Below are 23,395 nucleotides of genomic sequence, written 5' to 3' on the forward strand. Positions count from 1 at the left end.
TTTTCGGAGTTGCCAGGACTCACTCAGGTCATAGAGCATGAGGTTCTCACAGAGCCTCATGTTCGTGTCAATCTAAAACCATACCGGATCCCCGAGGCCCGCAGAGAGGTTATCTCAAAAGAAGTGAGGCGGATGCTTAACCTGGGAGTCATTGAAGAGTCCAAAAGTGGATGGTCCAGTCCTATAGTCTTAGTGCCGAAACCAGATGGGGAACGGCAGTTTTGCAACGACTATAGGAAGCTGAACGAGGTCTCGAAGTTCGACGCCTACCCAATGCCATGGGTAGATGAACTTATCGAAAGGCTAGGACCCACTCGGTACATCACCACTCTGGACCTCAACAAAGGATATTGGCAAATTCCCCTGTCCAAAGAGGCCAAGGAGAAGACAGCCTTCTCGACGCCAGAGGGATGTTATCAATACGTCAGGATGCTGTTTGGGTTGCAGGGAGCTCTGGCCACTTTCCAGAGAGCCATGGACCGGATCTTAGCACCCCACAAAAAGTATGTACTGGTCTACCTAGATGACATCGTCATATTCAGCCAGGACTGGGAAAGTCATCTGGACAAAGTTCAAGCCATACTTGATGCCCTAAGGGAGGCGGGCTTTACTATCAACCCGAAGAAATGTACCATGGGGATGGAGGAAGCCAAGTACCTAGGGTACGTGGTTGGTAGAGGGGAAATAAAACCACAAATAAATAAGGTCGAGGCGATCTTGAACTGGCCACAGCCCCTCTCGAAGAAGCAGGTCACGGCGTTTCTAGGCATTGTGGGCTACTATTGAAGATTTGTCCCTAACTTTGCCCTGATAGCTGACGGATCTTCTGAAAGGGATGAAGTCAGCTATGGCCAAGTGGTCCCCGGAAGCAGAAGCGGCCTTCCAGGAATTGAAACTGGTCCTCTGTAAACAGCCAGTCTTGGTGGCGCCCAACTTCTCCAGGGAGTTTGTGGTCCAGACGGATGCATCGAATGTCGGGCTGGGAGCAGTCTTGTCCCAGGAGATTAACGGGGAAGGACACCCTGTAATATACCTCAGTCGGAAGTTCTCCACTTGTGAGAAGAACTACTCCATTGTAGAAAAAGAATGTTTGGTCATTAAGTGGGCGTTAGACACTCTGAGGTATTTATTATCTGTTAGGTAGACGGTTCAGGTTAGTGTCAGACCATGCCCCACTGAGGTGGATGCGAGAAAAGAATGGGAACAATGCCAGAGTGACTAGGTGGTTCCTGGCTCTACAAGATTTTAGTTTCCGGGTACAGCATAGGCCTGGGAAACAACATGGGAATGCTAATTCCTTGTCAAGGGTTTATTGTATGGTGACAGAAGGTGCGCGCTCCTTCCCGGCCACTGTGCTTAGGGCGCGCGCGCTCTCCCTCCCTCTTAAAGGGGCCGCGCGCGCCGTCCTAAGGAGTCCCCGGCCAATGGCCGGAGGACTTCACCATATATAAGGCACCTCCTCCAAAATGGAGGTGCCCGAGCAATGTTGTTGCACTGTTCACTACTCTGCTTCAGCCCTCAGGTCCCGTTGCCAGTTACCTGCCAGATACCTGCCAGATTCCTGACAGCTTGCTGTCTTATTCCTGCCTGATATTCTGCTACCTGCCTGCTAGCCTGAGGTCCGACGGTCTGCCTTACAACTCCTGTCAGTCTGTCTAAGGACCAGCTTGCCCGCTCACCTGGGAGCGCACATCAGCTACCTGCCTGCTAGCCTGAGGTCCGACGGTCTGCCTTCCAACTCCTGTCATATAAAGCAAAAACTATCGCACACCTGGTAGAAGTGGTGCCCGTGTAAGGTGCCAAACCAAGTATAGATTAAAGATAAAACCCGGCACTCAGAAGCTTAATTGTCGCTTTTTTTAATAGTAAAGTGGATGAATACAAAAGTACAAACGTTTCGGTCAATTGGGACCTTCATCAGTGTACTAAAAAAACAAAAAAATATGCAAATATTTACAAAATTACAATGGTCAAGTACAAATATATGTTGCACATATAGGTAAATATTGAAGTATGGGAGGGGACGAAAGGGAATAGGATAATGAGGGAAGGTGATGTATTTTGAACAGAGATAGGAAAAAAGGGGGGCATACCAGTATTCAGAGGAAAGCCAGAATTGGGCTGTGTCCACACAATGGCTGTAAAGAGAGTAGATAGCTATGTATCTTTTCCATAAGATGGCATGGGTTTGAAATAATGTATTGGGGTAAACGATGTTCTCCTCAAATGTTGCCATGTAGCAATTAGCATAGGGAGGGGCTACATTGGAGCCCATCGCGGTCCCTTGTTTCTGAAGGTAAAAAGAATCTTGGAACATGAAAAAATTTTTTGTCAAGACCAGTGTGAGTAGGTCTATGCTAAGATTGCGAACTTCCGTGGAGATGCCAGACTTCTCCAGTAAGTTCCCAACGCACTGGATACCTTTTTTGTGGGGAATGCAAGTGTACAGATTGTTGACATCTAAAGTAACTAGGAGAGACTCTGGATGGATCTGATGGATGGTGTGAATGGTAGTTAGAAATACACCTGTGTCCAATAAAAATGATGGACTTTCTTTAATCAGAGGAGTGATTATTTTCTCAAGAAAAATGGATAATGGGGCTAAGATGGAATCAGTCGAGGCGACGATGGGTCGTCCTGGTGGGTTTTCTAGACACTTGTTTATTGTAGGTAGTGTGTAAAACACGGGAATTATGGGGAATTTCTTGATTAGATAGTCTCGTGTTTTGAGGTCAATAGTGCCAATTCCTAGATGTCGGTCAATCGTCTCAGTAATGATGGCCTTAGTGGTGTTAGAGGGGTCATTTGGTAACTTCTGATAGACTGTCGTGTCGCCTAGTTGGCGTACGATCTCAGTCAGGTAGGTACTTTTGTCCATAACAACTATAGCCCCACCCTTGTCGGCGGGTTTGATTATAATGGATTGGTCTGCTTGTAATGTTCTTAGGGCTTGCTTGTCAAGGTTGGACATATTGTGATGGTAATGTATGAGGCCCTTATCCATATCCGACCTTAATTTTTGAAATGACTGGTCTATAAATTCAATAAATGTTTCGACCGCGTGTTGGGTATGTGGAGGTCGATAGGTGCTTTTTAGTTTGAGTCCCAAACTGGCTGCCGTAATGTGAGGTGTACCGGAACCTGTGGTGTAAGCTGTTGTGGTGTCTGGGATGGATTCCTGTGAGAAGTGAGCCTTAATTCTGACCGAACGAAAGAATCTCTGCAATTCCATATCGAGTGTAAACGTATTGCACCGATTGGAAGGACAGAAATTTAGACCCTTTTGTAATACAGAAAGTTCGGCGATGCTTAACGAACGAGAAGAGATATTTACCACAAGTGGGGCTACACCTGGGGGCGTGTCACCCGTACGAAGTCCATGTTGCCTCTTGTGGGTCCCTCCTCTCCTGGTCCTCTTTTTCTGAAATTCTTCTTGCGGTTTCCTAAAAAATGAGCAGATGTAGTGAGGTCGCGTCTGTCTATCTCTGAACCAGAAGTGGATTGATCTGTAGAGGAGGGTCCTGAACGCATATAATTTCGTCGAGGAGCTCGCTTGTCTCGCCATCTGTATACACGGCCTTGCTGATAATCTTCTGCGTCTCTCGTGAATTTTATGCGTTTCCTGTTTTCTGTATCACGTCTGTGCTGTTCGATGGTGGCTTGAATCTTGGTTTTCAAGGTTGTGAATTCCTCTGGAGGAACTAAGGTGGATAATTGGGTCTCAATGTTGGTGGTATGTTCCTTGGAAGAAGAGATGGCTTTCTGCAGGGATTCAATGGTTAGAGTCATTAAGTCGAAAGAACATTTATTTAAAATGCGTTCAAACTTGGCACAATAGTCCCCTTGGTCGCTGAACAAGGTGAGACGGAGTGGTACTCTCAAACCTCGTGGGATGCGCTGAACGCGTACGTATTCGGTCAGAGTAGCACAATGCAGTTCAATATTCGTTAGATGTCGGAGCTCCCTTTCCCAATCTTTTCCTCGTGTTTCTTTTGGTGGTGCTTGAAGGAAATCACAGGATAAGTTGGATTGGGAGATAATATGGGAGGTTTCTTCAGCGTTATAGAAGAATGTATTGGAGGAAGTCATGACCAACCAAGGTGCTGATATATAGGAATTAGTTGTATAAAGCAAAAACTATCGCACACCTGGTAGAAGTGGTGCCCGGGTAAGGTGCCAAACCAAGTATAGATTAAAGATAAAACCCGGCACTCAGAAGCTTAATTGTCGCTTTTTTTAATAGTAAAGTGGATGAATACAAAAGTACAAACGTTTCGGTCAATTGGGACATTCCTCTTCTCCACTATTGCTATATAAATACCCTGTGGAACGCATCCTTTGGGCCCTGAAACGCAAGCGACGCGTCACTTCCGCCCATGTGACCGCCGCCCTCCAATAGGATCCCTGCTATGTCAGGTCCTATACATTACTCCTGGTGGAACGCACTTCCTGGACGAATGGAACACACGTGTCGCGTCACTTCCGCCCACGTGACCGCCGCTAACCAATAGGACCTTACCGGGTCATCACAGGTCCTACAGGCCATACATCTCTTACACAGCGCTCCACTACCACCAATGATAACCTTAGAACTCACAGAGGCCCACCCCACGCTCATAAAAGAGCGCTCAAATCACCTGCTCAATACTCTACCACCATAGAACAAGCGGTGGATACCGCGTTCCTCAACATATTATACCTGCCTGCCATATATACAAGGTTTGTGCCTGACATCCTGTTCCACTTTGACTTCTTTTTTGCTCATTGCATCTATTCATGTCCCTTAATAGCTATCTACTCTCTTTACAGCCATTGTGTGGACACAGCCCAATTCTGGCTTTCCTCTGAATACTGGTATGCCCCCCTTTTTTCCTATCTCTGTTCAAAATACATCACCTTCCCTCATTATCCTATTCCCTTTCGTCCCCTCCCATACTTCAATATTTACCTATATGTGCAACATATATTTGTACTTGACCATTGTAATTTTGTAAATATTTGCATATTTTTTTGTTTTTTTAGTACACTGATGAAGGTCCCAATTGACCGAAACGTTTGTACTTTTGTATTCATCCACTTTACTATTAAAAAAAGCGACAATTAAGCTTCTGAGTGCCGGGTTTTATCTTTAATTCCAACTCCTGTCAGTCTGTCTATGGACCAGCTTGCCCGCTCACCTGGGAGCGCACATCTGCTACCAGCCTGCTAGCCTACCTGGAGGCTCCGCCGTCACGTGCTGTGACCACCTGCCTGTCCAGTGACTCCTGCCCGCTCACCTGGGAGCGCTCATCTGCTGCCTGTCTGCTAGCCTACCTGGAGGCTCTGCCGTCACGTGCTGTGACCACCCGCCTGTCCAGAGACTTCTGCCCGCTCACCTGGGAGCGCTCATCTGCCGCCTGTCTGTTGGTCTTCCTGGAGGCTCCGCCGTCACATGCTGTGACCACCCGTTTATCCAGAGACTCTCGCCTGCTCACCTGGGAGCTCACGTCTACCATCAGCCGCCACAGGTCGTACCAACCCTTTACCCAGAGACTGCCCCGGTCACTTGCCGTGACCATCTGCCCGTTCATCCAGAGACTGCCCCGGTCACTTGCCGTGACCATCTGCCCGTTCATCCAGAGACTGCCCCGGTCACTTGCCGTGACCTCCTGCCCGTTCTTCCAGAGACTGTCCCGGTCACCTGCTGTGACTGCCTGCCTGGTCGCCACCCGCTCCCTTACAAGGACCGCCCCCTTGTATAGTAGCTCAGAGGTTCCGCCTCCCAGACCCGTTACAGTTTGCTCGGGCCATGGAACCCGGTGGCACCCAAGCTCCCTTGCTCTCGGACCTGTGTCATGAACTGTCCCGTCAGAGGTCCCAACAGGAGTCCATCCTGGGTCACCTGCGGAATGTCAATTCTCGCCTGGACACTCTGACTGCTCCGCCAGCAACCTCCGCCAGTGCCATGACTCGCAATCCGGCAGCTCCGCTGCCCACTAATACCATGGTATCCTACCCCGGACCCCGGCTTTCTGCACCTCCTCGCTTCGGAGGCGACTCCGCCCAGGCTCGGGGCTTCATAAATCAGTGCACCCTGCACTTTGAACTATTGTCCCACCAGTTTAACTCCGACCGGGCAAAAATTGCCTTCATCATGTCCCATCTCACCGGGGAGGCCCTGGCCTGGCTAAATCCTCTATGGGAGTGAGGAGACCCCCTGGTGTCCGACTTGCCTGCCTTTCTCACGGCTTTCCGGAAAGTCTTCGACGAACCCGGACGGAAGACCTCATCCGCATCATCACTGCTACGCCTCCGTCAGGGAAGTCTCACCGTGGGCCAATATGCCATACGGTTCCGTACCCTTGCCTCGGAGCTGGCCTGGGATAACGACGCTCTGGTATCCGTCTTCTGGGAGGGTTTGTCCGGCCGTATTAAAGATGAACTTGCCGGTCGGGACATTCCTACCACTCTCGATGACCTAATAACTCTTGCCACCCGGATTGACCTACGGTTCCAGGAGCGTGCCAAAGAGGTCACCCGTGAGAGGAGGTTTCCACGTCTAGCTCCTACTTTTCAGAAGCCCGTCACTCCCTCCGTCTCTCCCCAGGTACACTCTCCTGAGCCTATGCAGGTCGACCAGACCAAGATGGTCAAAACCCGTCAGGACTTACGCCGTGCCGAGGGGAGCTGCTTCTACTGTGGCAGTAAGGAGCACCGGATCCGTGCCTGCCCGGAGAGGTCGGGAAACGCCTGTGTCTAGGTTCGCTCAGAGAGGTCGACCTAGACAAGAATAAATCCTCTCCATCTCTGCTGCTGTCAGTCTCAATCGTCTGCGGGGAGAACCGTTATTTCGAACTAGCCCAACTTGACTCTGGAGCAGCCGGGAATCTTATTTCACAGTCCCTGGTAGAGAAATACCGCATCCCCACCAAACCTCTGGCTGTACCCTTGTCTGTTGCTGCCGTGGATGGGGGTCTCTTACCACGCCCCATCCAACTCATCACCGAATCCATTACTCTGCAGGTGGGAATGCTGCATTCTGAGAGTATCTCCTTTCATGTTCTGCCTGGACTCTCTCACGCCCTCTTGCTAGGTCTACCTTGGCTCCAGAGACATGCACCCATGCTTGACTGGCAGACCGGAGAGGTCCTTCGCTGGGGACAGGACTGCCATAAGACCTGTCTGGTTCCCGTCCATCCCGTCCGTCCTTCTCCTACCCCAGCTAATCTACCTGGACTTCCGATTCTTTATTGGTCTTATGCTGATGTCTTTAATAAAAAGGAGGCAGAGACACTACCCCCTCATAGACCATACGACTGCCCTATCGACCTGTTACCCGGTACTACTCCTCCCCGTGGGCGTATTTATCCATTATCCGCTGCTGAGACCCGGTCGATGTCCGAATATATTGAGGAGAATCTGGCCAGGGGATTCATCCGGAAATCTACCTCCCCGGCGGGAGCAGGTTTCTTTTTCGTCAAAAAGAAGGATGGCTCTCTCCGTCCCTGTATAGACTATAGAGGCCTTAACCAGATCACGGTGAAGAATAAGTACCCCCTTCCGCTCATTCCGGAGTTATTTGATCGTCTGAGAGGGGCTAGAATCTTCACCAAACTGGACCTCCGTGGGGCATACAACCTGGTTCGTATCCGTCAGGGGGATGAATGGAAGACGGCATTCAACACCCGGGACGGCCACTATGAATATCTGGTAATGCCCTTTGGTCTCTGTAACGCTCCTGCCATCTTTCAAGAGTTGGTCAATGACATCTTCCGGGACCTTCTCTACTCCTGCGTAGTGGTGTACCTGGACGACATCTTGGTCTTCTCTCCGGATCTCCAGACTCACCGGAGGGACGTTCGTCAGGTCCTGCTCAGGCTCAGGCAGAATCACCTCTTCGCTAAATACGAGAAGTGCCTCTTTGAGCAGACCTCGCTTCCGTTTTTGGGCTACATTATTTCTCAGACCGGCCTACGAATGGATCCAGAGAAACTGTCTGCCATAGAGAAATGGCCTCGACCGGAGGGGTTGAAGGCCATTCAGCGGTTCCTGGGCTTCGCCAACTACTACCGCCTCTTCATACCACACTTCTCTTCCCGGACTGCCCCAATTTCCGCGCTCACCCGAAAGGGTACTAATCCCAAAGAGTGGCCGCCCGAAGCAGAGGAGGCCTTTCTTTCCTTAAAACAGGCCTTCTCTTCCGCCCCGGTGCTGCATCGCCCGGACGGCAACAAGCAGTTCTTCCTGGAAGTTGACGCCTCCTCCTCTGGAGCCGGAGCGGTACTTACTCAAAAATCATCTTCCGGGAGGATGGTAACTTGCGGCTTCTTCTCTAAACTCTTCTCCTCCTCAGAGCGCAATTATTCCATAGGAGACCGAGAGTTATTGGCCATCAAACTGGCATTGGAGGAGTGGCGTTACCTGCTCGAGGGGGCTCTTCACCCGGTAATAATTTACACTGACCACAAGAACTTGGCTTACCTCCAGCATGCCCAGAGACTTAACCCGCGCCAAGCCCGGTGGTCCTTGTTTTTTGCTCGCTTTGATTTTGTTCTTCATTTTCGCCCGGCTGACAAAAACGTCAAGGCGGACGCCTTGTCTCGATCCTTTCTGGTGTCTGATCTCGAGGAAGATCCGAAACACATCATCGATCCCGCCAGAGTAATGCAGGTGGCTCCCGTGAGTCTAAATCGTCTCCCTCCCGGAAAGACGTTCGTATCAATACCTGATCGGGAGAAGATCCTTCACTGGGGTCACTCGTCTAAACTGGCTGGCCATGCCGGTCAGAAAAAGACCCTCCAGCTTATTACCCGGCACTACTGGTGGCCTACCCTGCACAAGGACGTAATAGACTTTGTTTCTGCCTGTGTGTCCTGCGCCCGCAACAAGGTTCCGAGACATCTGCCAGCCGGTCGCCTCCTTCCGCTTTCTGTACCTGCTGCCCCCTGGCAGCATATAGCAATGGACTTTATAACTGACCTCCCAGTCTCTGCCGGTTGTACGGTCATTTGGGTGGTCGCTGATCACTTCTCCAAGATGGCTCATTTCGTTCCCCTGCCAGGCCTCCCGTCTGCACCCGAGCTAGCTAAAGACTTTATTCATCACATCTTTCGTCTTCATGGCCTGCCCCTCCACATCGTGTCGGATCGTGGGGTACAGTTCACCTCACGCTTCTGGAGAGCCACTTGTAAACTGCTAGACGTCACCCTGGACTTCTCTTCCGCTTACCACCCACAGTCCAATGGTCAAGTGGAGCGGATCAATCAGAACCTGACCAGTTACCTCCGGCACTTCGTTAATGCCCATCATTCAGACTGGGTGGATCTCCTACCATGGGCCGAGTTCTCTTATAACAATCACGAGAGCGAATCCTCCTCCAAATCCCCGTTTTTTGTAGTCTTCGGTCAGCATCCTCGGATTCCTTTTCCTGTCTCCACCTCTGTGGACAACCCGGCTGCGGAATCTCTCGTTAGCAAATTTTCCTCCATTTGGGAGAGTACCCGATCCGCACTCCTTCAGTCGTCCGAACGGATGAAAAGACACGCTGACAAAAAACGCCTGGATCCTCCACAATTTCGTCCTGGAGATAAAGTCTGGCTCTCATCTAAATATGTCCGACTCAAGATACCTTCTTACAAGTTAGGGCCTCATTGGTCCTCTGGAGGTCATCAGTCAGATCAACCCGGTGGCCTATAAATTGAAACTCCCGGCCAACTTACGGATCCCTAACTCCTTCCATGTATCTCTCCTCAAACCTGTGGTACTTAACTCTTTTTCCAAGTCTACAGGTACGCCTCCTGCTCCGGTTTCTGCTGAGGACGAGTTTGAGGTAGAGAACATTCTTGCCACCAAAAGGGTAAGAGGAAAGACCTTTTTTCTAGTAGATTGGAAGGGGTTTGGTCCTGAGGAGAGAACGTGGGAGCCCCAGGAGAACATCCATGCCCCTCTTATCCTTGCTAAATTTCTGTCTGGCCTAAAAAAGGGGGGGCCTAAAGGGGGGGGTACTGTAGCGCCGGCGTCCCTGCCCTCTGCTAGGCAGGGACGCTGTTCCCCTCACCTCTCTGCTCCGTGCCCGGCGTCCTCCTCCCGCTCTGCTGGCAGCGCGCGCTCCTTCCTGGCCACTGTGCTTAGGGCGCGCGCGCTCTCCCTCCCTCTTAAAGGGGCCGCGCGCCGTCCTAAGGAGTCCCCGGCCAATGGCCGGAGGACTTCACCATATATAAGGCACCTCCTCCAAAATGGAGGTGCCCGAGCAATGTTGTTGCACTATTCACTACTCTGCTTCAGCCCTCAGGTCCCGTTGCCAGTTACCTGCCAGATTCCTGCCAGCTTGCTGTCTTATTCCTGCCTGATATTCTGCTACCTGCCTGCTAGCCTGAGGTCCGACGGTCTGCCTTACAACTCCTGTCAGTCTGTCTAAGGACCAGCTTGCCCGCTCACCTGGGAGCGCACATCAGCTACCTGCCTGCTAGCCTAAGGTCCGACGGTCTGCCTTCCAACTCCTGTCAGTCTGTCTATGGACCAGCTTGCCCGCTCACCTGGGAGCGCACATCTGCTACCTGCCTGCTAGCCTACCTGGAGGCTCCGCCGTCACGTGCTGTGACCACCTGCCTGTCCAGTGACTCCTGCCCGCTCACCTGGGAGCGCTCATCTGCTGCCTGTCTGCTAGCCTACCTGGAGGCTCTGCCGTCACGTGCTGTGACCACCCGCCTGTCCAGAGACTTCTGCCCGCTCACCTGGGAGCGCTCATCTGCCGCCTGTCTGTTGGTCTTCCTGGAGGCTCCGCCGTCACATGCTGTGACCACCCGTTTATCCAGAGACTCTCGCCTGCTCACCTGGGAGCTCACGTCTACCATCAGCCGCCACAGGTCGTACCAACCCTTTACCCAGAGACTGCCCCGGTCACTTGCCGTGACCATCTGCCCGTTCATCCAGAGACTGCCCCGGTCACTTGCCGTGACCATCTGCCCGTTCATCCAGAGACTGCCCCGGTCACTTGCCGTGACCATCTGCCCGTTCTTCCAGAGACTGTCCCGGTCACCTGCTGTGACTGCCTGCCTGGTCGCCCCCCGCTCCCTTACAAGGACCGCCCCCTTGTATAGTAGCTCAGAGGTTCCGCCTCCCAGACCCGTTACAGAGTGACATATTTGGGTTGATTTGTTCCAAAATGTATTTGTTTGTTCTTCTTGCTATCCATGGTATTGATAACATCCTTCTCCAGCACCACAAATCAAAGGCGTCGATTCTTCTTCTGTCTTGTTTCTTTATCGTCCAGGTTTTTGCATCCGTATGTTACCACAGAAAAGACTAGACTATGCACAAAGCGTTTCTTCATCACCAGTGAAATGTTCCTCGATTTGAAGACCTTTACTAGTGATTTCATTGTTTTCGAACATTTTCCAAAAAATCTATAAATCAATTCGGTCAGCTTCTCTTTCTCTATACCATGCTGTCAACAGATGAGACTGCTTAGACAATGTGACAGGCTTAACCCCTTCACCACCTTGGAATATTCTGTTTTTGCGTTTTCGTTTTTTTCTCCCCTTTTCCCCAATAACTTTTTTATTTTTCTGTCAATATAGCCATGTGAGGGCTTGTTTTTTTGCAGGACGAGTTGTACTTTTGAACTACACCATTGATTTTACCATATTGTGTAGTAGAAAACGGGGAAAAATTCCAAGTGCAGTGAAATTGCAAAAAAGTGCAATTCCACAATTGCTTTTTTTCTTTTTTTTTTATCCTAGTTCACTAAATTCTAAAATTGAACTGCCATTAAGATTCTCCAGGTCATTATGTCATTATTTAAATGGTGAAAAAAATGGTGAAAAAAAAATCCAAAGTTTGTGAAAAAAAAGGCACCATTTTCTGAGATCTTTAGTGTCTCCATTTTTTGGGATCTGGGGCCGAGTGAAGGCTTATTTTGCACACCAAGCTAACGTTTTTATTTATACTATTTTGGGGTAGATATGATGTTTTTATCACCTGTTATTGCATTTTATTGCAATGTTGCAGACTTGCAGAGACCAAAAAAACTTAATTCTGGCGTTTTTTTCTTGTTACGCCATTTACAGATCAGATTAATTACTTCTATATTTTGATAGATCGGTCGTTTCTGAACTCAGCAATACCAAATATGTGTATTTATTTTTTATAGCTTTATTTTGAATGGGGCAAAGGGCGGTGATTTGAACTTTTATATTTTTTTATTTTTTTTATAATTTTTAAAACATTTTTTCTACACTTTTTACTTGCTCCAATTGAAGCTGCGATCTTCTGATCGCTCGTGCTACGCATAGCAAGGTTCAGCTTCAGCTCTGCTATGTATAGCAGAAATGATCATCCGCTGTGAACGCTGGCCATGGGGCGGCACTTATAGTAGATCTGCAATGACAAGCACGGGGGTCTTCTGCAGACCCCCAGTTGTCATGCCAACCCATCGGCGCTCCGTGATCATGTGACAGGGGCGCCGATGGGCGTGGTTTGTGACGCGCTTCCGACTAGATCATGTTAAATGTCGCTATCAGAGATTGACAGCGGCATTTCACATGCTAAGATGTTAGAGGCACATGACAGCTGATCAGATCAGCTGTCATGTGCCTGAAAAGATGTGGCTTCAGCGCCGAAGCCCACATCAAAGGGAGGGAGGTGACCCATGCTATATAAGTATGTCACAGGTTGTAAAGGGGTTAAGGATCTCTAAGAACATGAATCATGTTTATTTGGTAAGCTACAGCTTGAGAACATTCTTAGGTGGTCACAGACACTGGTGTATCCCCTACGGCGGCACTGAATAATTATGAATAGAGATGAGCGAACCCAAACTTAAAAGTGCTAAACTCCGAAGAAGAACTTCTCCCGGAATGTTCAGAGAGAGAAAGAGAGAGAATTTTCCAGCCCCAAAGTTTGGGTCCCCATTGTTTTCAATGGGATTCGGGTTCAGGTTGAAGTTTGGGTACAGTTCTGGTACGCAAACCGAACTTTGTACCAGAACTCGAACATCCACGGGTCCCCTCATCCTTAATTATGAACAGTATAATTAAATTCAATGAGTCATCATCTGCTCAACACACAGAAATGCTAGGTCCTCCAGAACATAAACTGCTCTTAGTAGTAGATCTTTTCTTTGTCTAAGGGTAGGTTCATACAAGCGTATAAAAACTTGTTCAGAGTTTCATCCAGAAAAGTGGACCCTTTTTCCTCACTTGACATCCGTGTGTAATCGTGAGCAATCTGTTTTTTTTATAGGACCAACTATTAATCATTTACAAGACCATTTACAGTTCCCTATGTAACAGAATTGCAATGTATCCATAAAATCAGATGCTATAATGTGTCTCCGTAAAGCATCCAAATTTTTTGGGCACCCATAGACTTGTATAGATGTGTCTCATCATTTATGGAAGAAACTAGTGCATGCTTGGATTTTTTTCACACGCAGGTTCGGTCAGTGAAAAATATCACTCATCTGCACTGCCCCATTGAATAACATTGGTCTGAGTACTGTCCGTTTTTCTCATGGAGAGCATTCGGACCGAAAATGCGATCGTTTGAACGAGCCATAATAGAGAGGTTTTTGAATGTCATTATTAGGCTGCGTGCCCACTACGCGTTCTTCAAGCGTTTTTGCTGCGGAATTTCCACAGCAAAAACGCTTAAAAAACGCTTGGTAATACGTGCCCCATGGTCCCCAAGGAAAAATCCGCGGCATGTCCATTATTTTTGCGGACACGCGGCGTAATTGCCGTTATTGACTTGCATTGAGTCGCGATTCAATGTGCGGATGGTACCCGGGTCTGGAGAAGAGGAGACTCTCCTCCAGACCCGGGTACCATAGTACCTGTTAAAAAAAAAAGTAAAATGAAAAATATATATACTCACCTTCCGATGTCCCCCGGTCTCCTCTATGGTGCGTCCTGGCTCCCCCGTGGCTCGCGATGGTGTAAAAGGACCATCCATGACGTCATTTAGTCATGTGACAGGTCACGCGACCGCTGACTAAATGACGTCATGGAAGGTCCTTTTACACCACCGCGAGCCGTACAAGAGACGGGACGCACCGGAGAGAAGACGGGCCATCAGAAGGTGAGTATAATGTTTTTTTTTTTATTTTTCCCATTTTTATTCTTTTTTTAACTATTAACTTGGTCACACTATATAAATCCATGCCGTTTGCATGGATTTATATAGTGTGACCAAGTTGTCAAGCACTTTTCCAAGGGACGCTAAAATCGCTTGGAAAGCACTTGATAACTCGCATGCAGAAATGCATGCAAAAACGCTTGACAAACACTTCTACCTGGCAGGAAAAACGCATGTAAAATCCGAATGCGTTTTTCGTGCCAGGGAGGTGCAGAAAAAATCTGCTGCATTTCTGCATCGTGGGCACTTAGCCTTAGTGCTTCTTGTGTTGCTAAGGATCTATGACTGTTATGCTAATTGATCATCATTTCATATTATTAATGTGATCTTACAGGACTTAAAAGGTGTTTTCCACCACTATGATAGCTATTTGTATATATGAGCTGCAGTACCTGTATGGGTACATCTTGACGATAGTGCAGGGCTCGGGCACAGGAGCTGTGCCCGAGCGATCGCCGGTGTGAGCACGGTTGTCACTGTCAGGAGCAGTAAGGGCAATGCCCCAGGCCATTTAACCCCCTAAATGCTGCAATTGATATCAATTGAAGCATTTAGAAGGCTGGAAGAGGGAGGGTGCTCCCTCTCCCTTCCAATCGGCACCTCGTGACATCATCGCGAGAGCCAGTTGCCATGGCAACTCCAGGTCAGCCTGCCATGGCAAGCCTGTTAGACCATGCCAGGAGAATGGTCTAAGAGGCTTCTGTCAGTGCAGCACTAACAGGTATAATGCATTGCAATGCTGGTCGTGATATTCATTGTCTGGAGGAGAATAGGCTGTGACTGCAGACTATACTGTCAGGAGATTAAAAAGCTGTGGGCCAACCAAAAGTTGGGAGACAGTGGGTATCGCCTAGTACGGGTTAGTGAAACTACCGGTCCCGGATTGGGATCTTGTGGACTGGGGGCATCTCATTGTGGCCATCTACCTGAAGTTACTGTAAGGCCGTGGATGGAAGAAATAAAACTAATTGCATCGTTAACCTGCCTAAGTGATTTATACAACCAACAACCTCAGATCTTCACAAGGCACATGTGGTGTCAACATTCTCACTGCACCCCTAGATTAATTCTTTGGCTCTCGGGATGTAGTTTGTAAATTGGGTCACTTATGGGGGGTTCTGCTGTTTTGGCACCTCAGGGTCAATTAAAAATATATGTTTTTCATTTTCACCGCTTAACATTATAAAATTCTTTGTAACACCTGTGGGTTCAAGGTTCTCACCACACTTCTAGATAAGTTCCTTGAGGGGTTTAGTTTCCAAAATGGAGTCACTCGTGGGGGATTTCCACTGTTTAGGCACATCTAGGGCCCTGCAAATGTAACATGGCGTCTGCTATCGATTCCAGACAATTTTGCACCCTAAAAGTTGAAGGGTGCTCCTTCCCTTCCAAGCTGTGCCATGTACCCAAACAGTAGTTTTCCACCGCATACAGTGAAAGAAATAATTATTTGATCCCTTGCTTTTTTGACAGTCATTTTGTATTACTTCCATTTTCTTACTATTGCACCAACAGTTGTCTCCTTCTCGCCCAGCGTCTTACTTGCGATTTTGTAGCCAATTCCAGCTTTGTGCAGGTCTATGATCTTGTCCCTGACATCCTTAGAAAGCTCTTTGGTCTTGCCCATGTTATGGAGGTAGAGTCTGACTGATTAATTGAGTCTGTGGACAGGAGTCTTTTATACAGGTGACTATGTAAGACAGCTGTCTTTAATGCAGGTAACGAGTTGATTAGGAGCGTCTAACTGGTTTGTAGGAGCCAGAACTCATAATGGTTTGTAGGGGATCAAATACTTATTTCTCACTGCAAAATGCAAAAAAAATATCTCATTTATACAATGTGATTTTCTTGATTTTTTTGGGGATATTCTATCTCTCAATGTTAAAATTAACCTACCCTTAAAATTATAGACTGTTTATGTCTTTGTCAGTGGGCAAACTTACAAAAACAGTAAGGGATCAAATAATTTCCTTCATTGTATGGGGTATCGGTGTACTCTGGAATCAATATTTTGATGGGAAAAAGTAAAGTTTTAATTTTTTACTTCCACATTGCTTTAATTCTGGTGAAGCCCCTAAAGGGCTCATAAACTTTTTGAATGTGGTTTTGAGCACAGTGAGAGGTGTAATGATGGTGTCACATTTGGGTATTTTCTGTCACATAGGGCCCTCAAAGTTACTTCAAAAGGGATGTGGTTCCTAAAAAATTTGGTCTTCTTAATTTTGTTGGAAAAATGTGAAATTGCTGATAAGCAGATACAGTATGTGGTAAATGTTATTTATTAACTATTTTGTGTGGTATAACTATCTGGTTTAAGAGCATAAAAATTCAAAGTATGAAAATTGCAACATTTTCAAATTTTTTGTAAAAAAAATTATATTTTCAGAAATAAACGCAAATCATATCAGCCTAAGTTTACCACTAGAATGAAGTAGAACATGTCATGAAAAAAACAGTCTCAGAATCGCTGGGATGCGTTGAAGCGTTCCAGAGTTATTACGTCATAAAGTGACAGTGGTTAGAATTGAAAAAATTGGTCTGGTCAGGAAGGTGAAAACAGGCTGGAGGGTGAAGGGGTTAACAATTAATATGTACTATGTAAACAGCAAAACATGGACTTATGGATCCAGGATACTATAAGGGACCACAGCAAAGATGCAGATAATATAATTACTATATATTAAACAACCTATAATAAGGTTAAGTATGAAATATATTACATAGTTGCTAATAATCCACAAAATGGATTACCAAATACAAATACTTACTGGTCTGCTTGGTGCAGTTTTGCTTGAATACCTGTTTTTCCTGATGTAGATGTAGCAGAGCTAAGCCTTCTGGTCAGTGTATAACCCACCCACACCCCTGACTGGCAGCTTCCAGTGTATAATGAATTGTCAGCCAACTGCCAATCAGTGATGTGGTGGGGGTTACACAGAGTATCCTGACTGGCCTGCAGGTGAGACCATGTCAGGCAGAGATAATCTCCTGCTAATAAAACACTGATTATATTGAAACTACAACACACAGCGTAGTAAGTGACACATTGCTGGAATCAGGCTTTCTGCCTCTACAGATTAAATAGCACAAACCTGCTGACAGATTCCCTCTAAGAAACTTTTACAAATTGCGATTATCAGACCAAAGATTGCGCAGATGAATGTTCTTTCGGCTTCATTTTCCGTTGTAAACCTGCCTGGAAAATGAGAAACGATAGTTGCTCATCTATTGTTATAAATTTGTGCATAGTGTTACATTACAGTGCACTTAATCCAGGGGCATTGCTATGGTTTTAAGAAATAAATATTCTTTTTTTGCAGATATTAAACTCATTTGTCAGCATCACATCCCTTCATCTAGACTATAATGTAAACTGTATGTAGAGGGGGAAATGAAGGATTGCAAGAATGATTTTTGTACAAAACCATTACAGTAATTGCAACTCGTAAGGGTAGTAAACGAGCACTGATTAGCAATATCATTGATTGACACTTGCTGCAAGCAATTTATCTGCCAACGTAAAAGGAGTGCTTGACACCGAGAAATTAGATTGTGAGATCCATGGAAGCGCATTTTCTTAACAGCACTAGTATATGCAAACTGTATGCAAATATATACTGTGACATACTTATAGCTTTCAGCGGCTAAAATGTTCCTCAAAAGACTGTCCTTTTGCATTTGTTTGACAGGTGAACATCTTCACTAGCAAATTGGATAAATTCCTTAACACAATCCAGCGCTTCTTTAAAATGGTAACCTCTTTATTTCATAATTATAAATATCCACATAGACAGATGAAAGCCAGAGTTGAAAAACCTACTAATTTCAAACTTTACCAGTTCTTACTCATGGATTTTATATGGCTATGTGCCCACGATGCAGAAATGCTCAGGATTTTTTCCTGAGCGTTTCTGCATCTCCCTTGCAGAAAAAACGCATGCGGATTGTACATGTGGATTGTACATGCGTTTTTCCTGCTAGGGACATGCGGATGTGAAGTGTTCTTCACATGCATTTGCGCATGCTGGTTGACAAGCGCTTTCCAAGCGATTTTAGCATCACTTGGAAAGTGCTTGTCAACTTGGTCACACTATATATGTGACGCCTCTACTCGAAAGCCCTTTTCTTTACCCTGGGAGATGGGGGACTCGGAGTCGGGTCCTATGATGGAGAGATGGGGTGCAGCTGTGGCCCGGACCCGACCCGTGCTCAGGGCCTACCGCTTTCCCGACCAGGACATGGAGTAGCAAGGTCGGGTGTCGGCACCCCTCTTGCAGCCGGACTCCCTCTGAATATATCAGGTGGTGAGGACAGGTAGCGTACACCACTCTGTCTGCATCCTCCCCGGGATCCATTTGCTGTGGCGCTACACTCCTAAGCTAAGGGCCTTCTTGGTCATGGTCTTTGACCGGGTTGAGACATTCCTCGTCTGCCACCTGCCCCTCGTCCCAAGGCCAGGGTACGAGGGCTGTGTCCCCATCCGATGCAGGCCCACAGAGGATCCGCGTTCAGGGTGGGAGATCACAGTACCACTCAGTAATTGACAGCACAAAGACCAAATCCAAAGATGGCTTTTTATTAACTATGAAATTTAAGTGTCACTAAATTGTGAGTCCTCCGCCCTCACCCACTAACTGGTTCCCCTAACTCTTGGTTCCCCAGTCTCCCTGTAACCAGGAGGGCAGCACCTAGTGCATTCTAGCCCCCTCTGGTGGAGAAATGTGGTGTTGGATGCAAAGGTTGGGTCCCGACCATCACACTGTTCTTACCTCAGAGGAGGAACACTACACTCCATTAAAGAAGTGCAGCATCCCTGTGGCGGTCGAACCCTCAGGGGCGCCACATATAAATCCATGCAAACGGCATAGATTTATATAGTGTGACCTTAAAGAATGGTAAAAAATAAAAAAATAAATCTATACTTACCTTCTGATGGCCCCCAGAGTATTTATTCGATGCGTCTCGGCTTGCCGACAGCTCGTGGTACACTGAAGTACCTGCCGTCACATGACTAAATGACGTCAGCTCAGATCCTTCAGTCCACCGCGATCTGCCGGCAAGCGAAGACAAGGACACTGGGGGCCATCAGAAGGTAAATATAATATTTATTTTTTATTTTATTATTTTTTTTTACAGGTTCTATGCTACCCGGGTCCAGACGAGAGTCTCCTGTCCTCCACACTCGGGTACCATCCGCACATTGAAACGCATTGATTTCGCATGTACAGATGCAATGATGCAGAATCCAAGCGTGCCAATGAAAGTCAAAACGCAGCGCTTCCTCCAAATAATTGGTAGTGCTGCGTTTTTTTCCGCAATGATAATCCGCAGAGGAAATTTCCGCAGCATGTGCACAGCACATGCGGATTATCATTGGGGAACATGGCAGGCCTTCTACCATGCGTTTTTTAAGCGTTTCTGCAGCGGAATTGCCGCTGCGGAAACGCTTAAAAAACGCATCGTGGGCACACAGCCTATATCTATTTGCAAAATGTTAAATTGTTGGTTACGCTTGCTAAGGTTAAATTTTCCGTTTCACCCTGAAGTTGGCATCTTCAGTGTTTAAAATTAGTTTTTTCAACTCTTGTTTTTTGTTAGTTTGGTGTTAGCAGTTGTTTATTTTTACAACTGTGTCGTAACACTGAGGCGAACAACAACTACTTTTTGAACAAATTTTTATTAAATATTAAAATGTACTGTCCGTTCACAAACACAAAAAAAAATTAAGAGAGGGACAGCATAGTGCAACCCTTCACAGCCCTCCCACCAGTGTAACCTATCAGTAGTTAACGGACAAAGGAGTAAGACACATTTACAGATACACAGCTGTCTATTGTAGTGCTTTTTGGCAAACAACGTTTTTCGTTTTACCTTCAGGGGCATATATAAAAAGATTTTTCAGGTTTCCCACCCTAGAGCAAGCAACATAGAGTTGACCATGTGAAAAACACGGGCATTGGCCTTGTGCTTTGTTTATAGTCATAGCAAATGAAGAAGCTTTATATGGAAGGGCTTGTCGCTTGGTAGAAAGGGGATACGCAGAATGTAAACATTTCTCCCTTAAGTTTCCCATAAGACTAGTGGCTTCAATAACGTTGGGCATGAAACTCCTAACCCACAACCTTGTGCCGTTACACAGTTTTGGTGGGTCAAGGTTCCTATGTAACATTATCGGAGCTCCTATTTTTAAAGTGAGCCTATCCGGTGGCATTACAGGAGGCTCCAAACAATTTAGGAACTTCAGTGGGTACGTTATGGCTTGTTCACTATCCATGACTGAATCAGAGGACATGTATGTGGCCGCTGGACCGGGCAGTCTCCCAAGTATTTGTAGATTTATGGAGCTGACACTATTGTTTTCAGGCGCCAGGATTGCGCATTCACATAGCCACTGATGTTTGTTAAAATTGTTACAAATATCAGGGAAAACTTGGTCAATTACTTCCAGTTTCCGAGGACGTCATTTTGCAAAAGTTTTCTGGGAAGGAAATTAAGCCAGAAGTGGAATCTGTAGGGAACCTGTCATTTCCAAGGCGTAGTAGGTGGCGTGTAAATGTGTCTGCAGTAGTGTTTCCTATCAATACAACCCGCATATTAGTAGTCAGAGTTAGCTTCTGAATATGTCTCCATAGATAAGAAGATTTTAAAAAGGCATTCAGCCTTTGATTCAACCTGTCTCATCCGTTTCCTTGTCCACTTGTCTCAGCTGTTTGAGACGGTTTTGCTTTCTTGGCTTTTGGATTAACTGCTCAATAAATGGTGATTTTTTTGGGGCGGCATTTTAAATAACAGTCCTTAGTATTATGACCCTTAGTAATCACCTCACACTGATCAGAGATCTAATAGGTGAATCTATATATAAATAAAGCAGGAAATGAGTGACTGCCTCACAGTCAGACTGCTCTAGTTGTTCATAGCAACCAATCAGAGCTCAGCTTTCACTTTACCTCAGCAGCTTCATGCTGAACACTGATTGCTATAGGCAACCAGAACCATCTTACTGTGAGGCAATTCTCATAAATGAGGCCCCAGTTACTTCTGCAACAGCCATTGCTATAATTACAGACTTTAGAGCTCTAATCTGGCCCGTAGATTGGTTTTATTTGGCCGGCGACACCAGAATCACCACCCCTATGTGGGGCCATTATTCTGTATGGTGGACTATATGGGGCCATTATTCTGTATGGTGGACTATATGGGGCCATTATTCTGTATGGAGGACTATGTGAGGCCATTATTATGTATGGAGGACTATGTGGTGCTCATAATACTGTATGGAGGACTATGTGGGGCCATTATACTGTATGGAGGACTATGTGAGGCCATTATTCTGTATGGAGGACTATGTGAGGCCCATTATTCTGTATGGAGGACTATGTAGGCCCATTATTCTGTATGGAGGACTATGTGGGGCCATTATTCTGTATGGAGGACTATGTGGGGCCATTATTCTGCATGGAGGACTATATGGGGCCATTATTCTGTATGGAGGACTATGTAGGGCCCATTATACTGTATATTGGTTGGCCCGCAACTTTGTCCAAGTTTTTAATTTTGGCCCTCTGTGTGTTTGAGTTTGACATCCCTGCTTTAGAGCGACTTATTAGGTTGCCCCACCTTAGTGACTACACCTTAGTGGCTTTAACAAACACACACACGCATTTTCTCCTTTATTTCTATAGAGCCTAAATTCGAGGGCCCAAATCTCGTGAAGGGGGAAGATTTCGACTTTTAATGTTCATAATATTTTTAGTCTGGTGTTAAAGATGGGCCATGCAAATTTTAACTCAAATCGGGTGAAAAATATGGTTTTTTTTATTCAACGGGCTACCACACCTAAATTTTCTACTTTATATATACAGTATATATAGATGTGGATATTTATCATAATGCAATAAAGAGGTTACTGTTTCAAAGAAGCACTGGAACGTGTGATGCAAATTATCCACTTTGCTTGATGTCCTGCCGGCCTACTAGTTCCTTGTGCTCTGTTTGATGAGGATGAACTTTAAGTTATTGCCTGGTAAACATATTTTTCACCTTTGTCGTACTTTGAACATATTGTTTGTGAGAGAAATCAAAAGCTTAATTTGTCACTCTTTGGATTTTATAAAAAAAAACAGTAACCTGACTAATAGGTGTGACGTTGACTTAATGGCACAAAGCAAATGTATGGGTATATTAATATTTAGAGTCTTAGCATTGTATAAATTCCTATAGACGGCATTTATCAGAAACACAGCATTGCACTTGTGCATGTGGAGGTACGAGCAGTGGATAGGAAGGATCTGGTCCATATAAACATTTAAAACAGCATACAATAGTATGTCAGAGGATAAAAATGTTCATAGCCAATACGCCTAAAGGTTCTGTATTTTGTTGCTATGCAAGCAGTATCACAAAAATATATCTATCTATCTTTCCATATTGATCTGAAGGGTATGTGCCCACGTAGCGTTTTTCAAGCGTATATGCTGTGGAATTTCCGCAGCGTAAACGCTTGTTAAACGCTAGGTAATCCGCACCCCATGGTCCCCAAAGGGATTCCGCAAGTTCAATGCCCATGCTGCGGATTTTTCCGCAGCGTTTATGATGCGTTGAAAAATTCGCAGCATGTCCATTAATTTTGCGTTTCCGCAAGCGGAATTGCCTTTGCAATGCAATAAAAAATGCAAGGCAATTTCGCATGTGGAAAACGCGCGATAAACGCGTGCGGAATTCCGCATGCTTTTATCCGGGAGAGGACATGCAGAAATGAAGCACAAAATTTCTGCTTCATTTCCGCAGCATGGGCACATAGCCGAATACTTCTAATGATAAAGCCAGAGTTTGTGTAAGGGAAATATTTTTGAGATCTCTTAAGCAATTGGGTAAGTCACTCAAAGAACAAGCAATAGTCTCTAGACATTATGATTTTTTGTGGTGCTGAACACACTATGACTAATTCAATGAATGCTTCCTTTAAGGCAATCCATGCAGAGCTTTCCAAGCTGGTAAGGAGACAAAATGGACAGCCTGAAATCACCAAATCCCCGGTGAGAACTAAACCCAAAGCTCATCTTAAGCTTAGAGATGACTTAAATCCGCTTATTTGTCACAGCGCAAAACAGAGGGTGAGTTCTGTCTCCAATGTAATACATAACCTTCCGCCTAATGTTATACTCTTGTATTTAAAAATGACCAAAGGTATGGGTGGGCTAAAAATACTACACAGATGAAATGGACCATAGTGCTCAGGTACACCCTTATATCTAAAGAGTTCCAAAAATTAGAATAAAAA

The 23,395-nt window shown here is 46.2% G+C and overlaps 1 protein-coding gene across 1 annotated transcript in view; it reads left to right on the forward strand.

Moving 5' to 3' along the window:
- LOC141166474 (peptidyl-prolyl cis-trans isomerase FKBP8-like) overlaps positions 1-23,395 on the forward strand; it is a 91,681-nt gene that overhangs the window by 63,792 nt on the left and 4,494 nt on the right. The window contains exon 7 of the mRNA XM_073653180.1: positions 23,082-23,228. Coding sequence (XP_073509281.1) covers positions 23,082-23,228 — 147 coding nt within the window. The remainder of the gene's footprint in view (positions 1-23,081; positions 23,229-23,395) is intronic.

Source organism: Phyllobates terribilis, unplaced genomic scaffold (assembly GCF_046119375.1).
Source record: "Phyllobates terribilis strain yellow unplaced genomic scaffold, ASM4611937v1 Scaffold_11__3_contigs__length_659146591, whole genome shotgun sequence".
NCBI lineage: Eukaryota > Metazoa > Chordata > Amphibia > Anura > Dendrobatidae > Phyllobates > Phyllobates terribilis.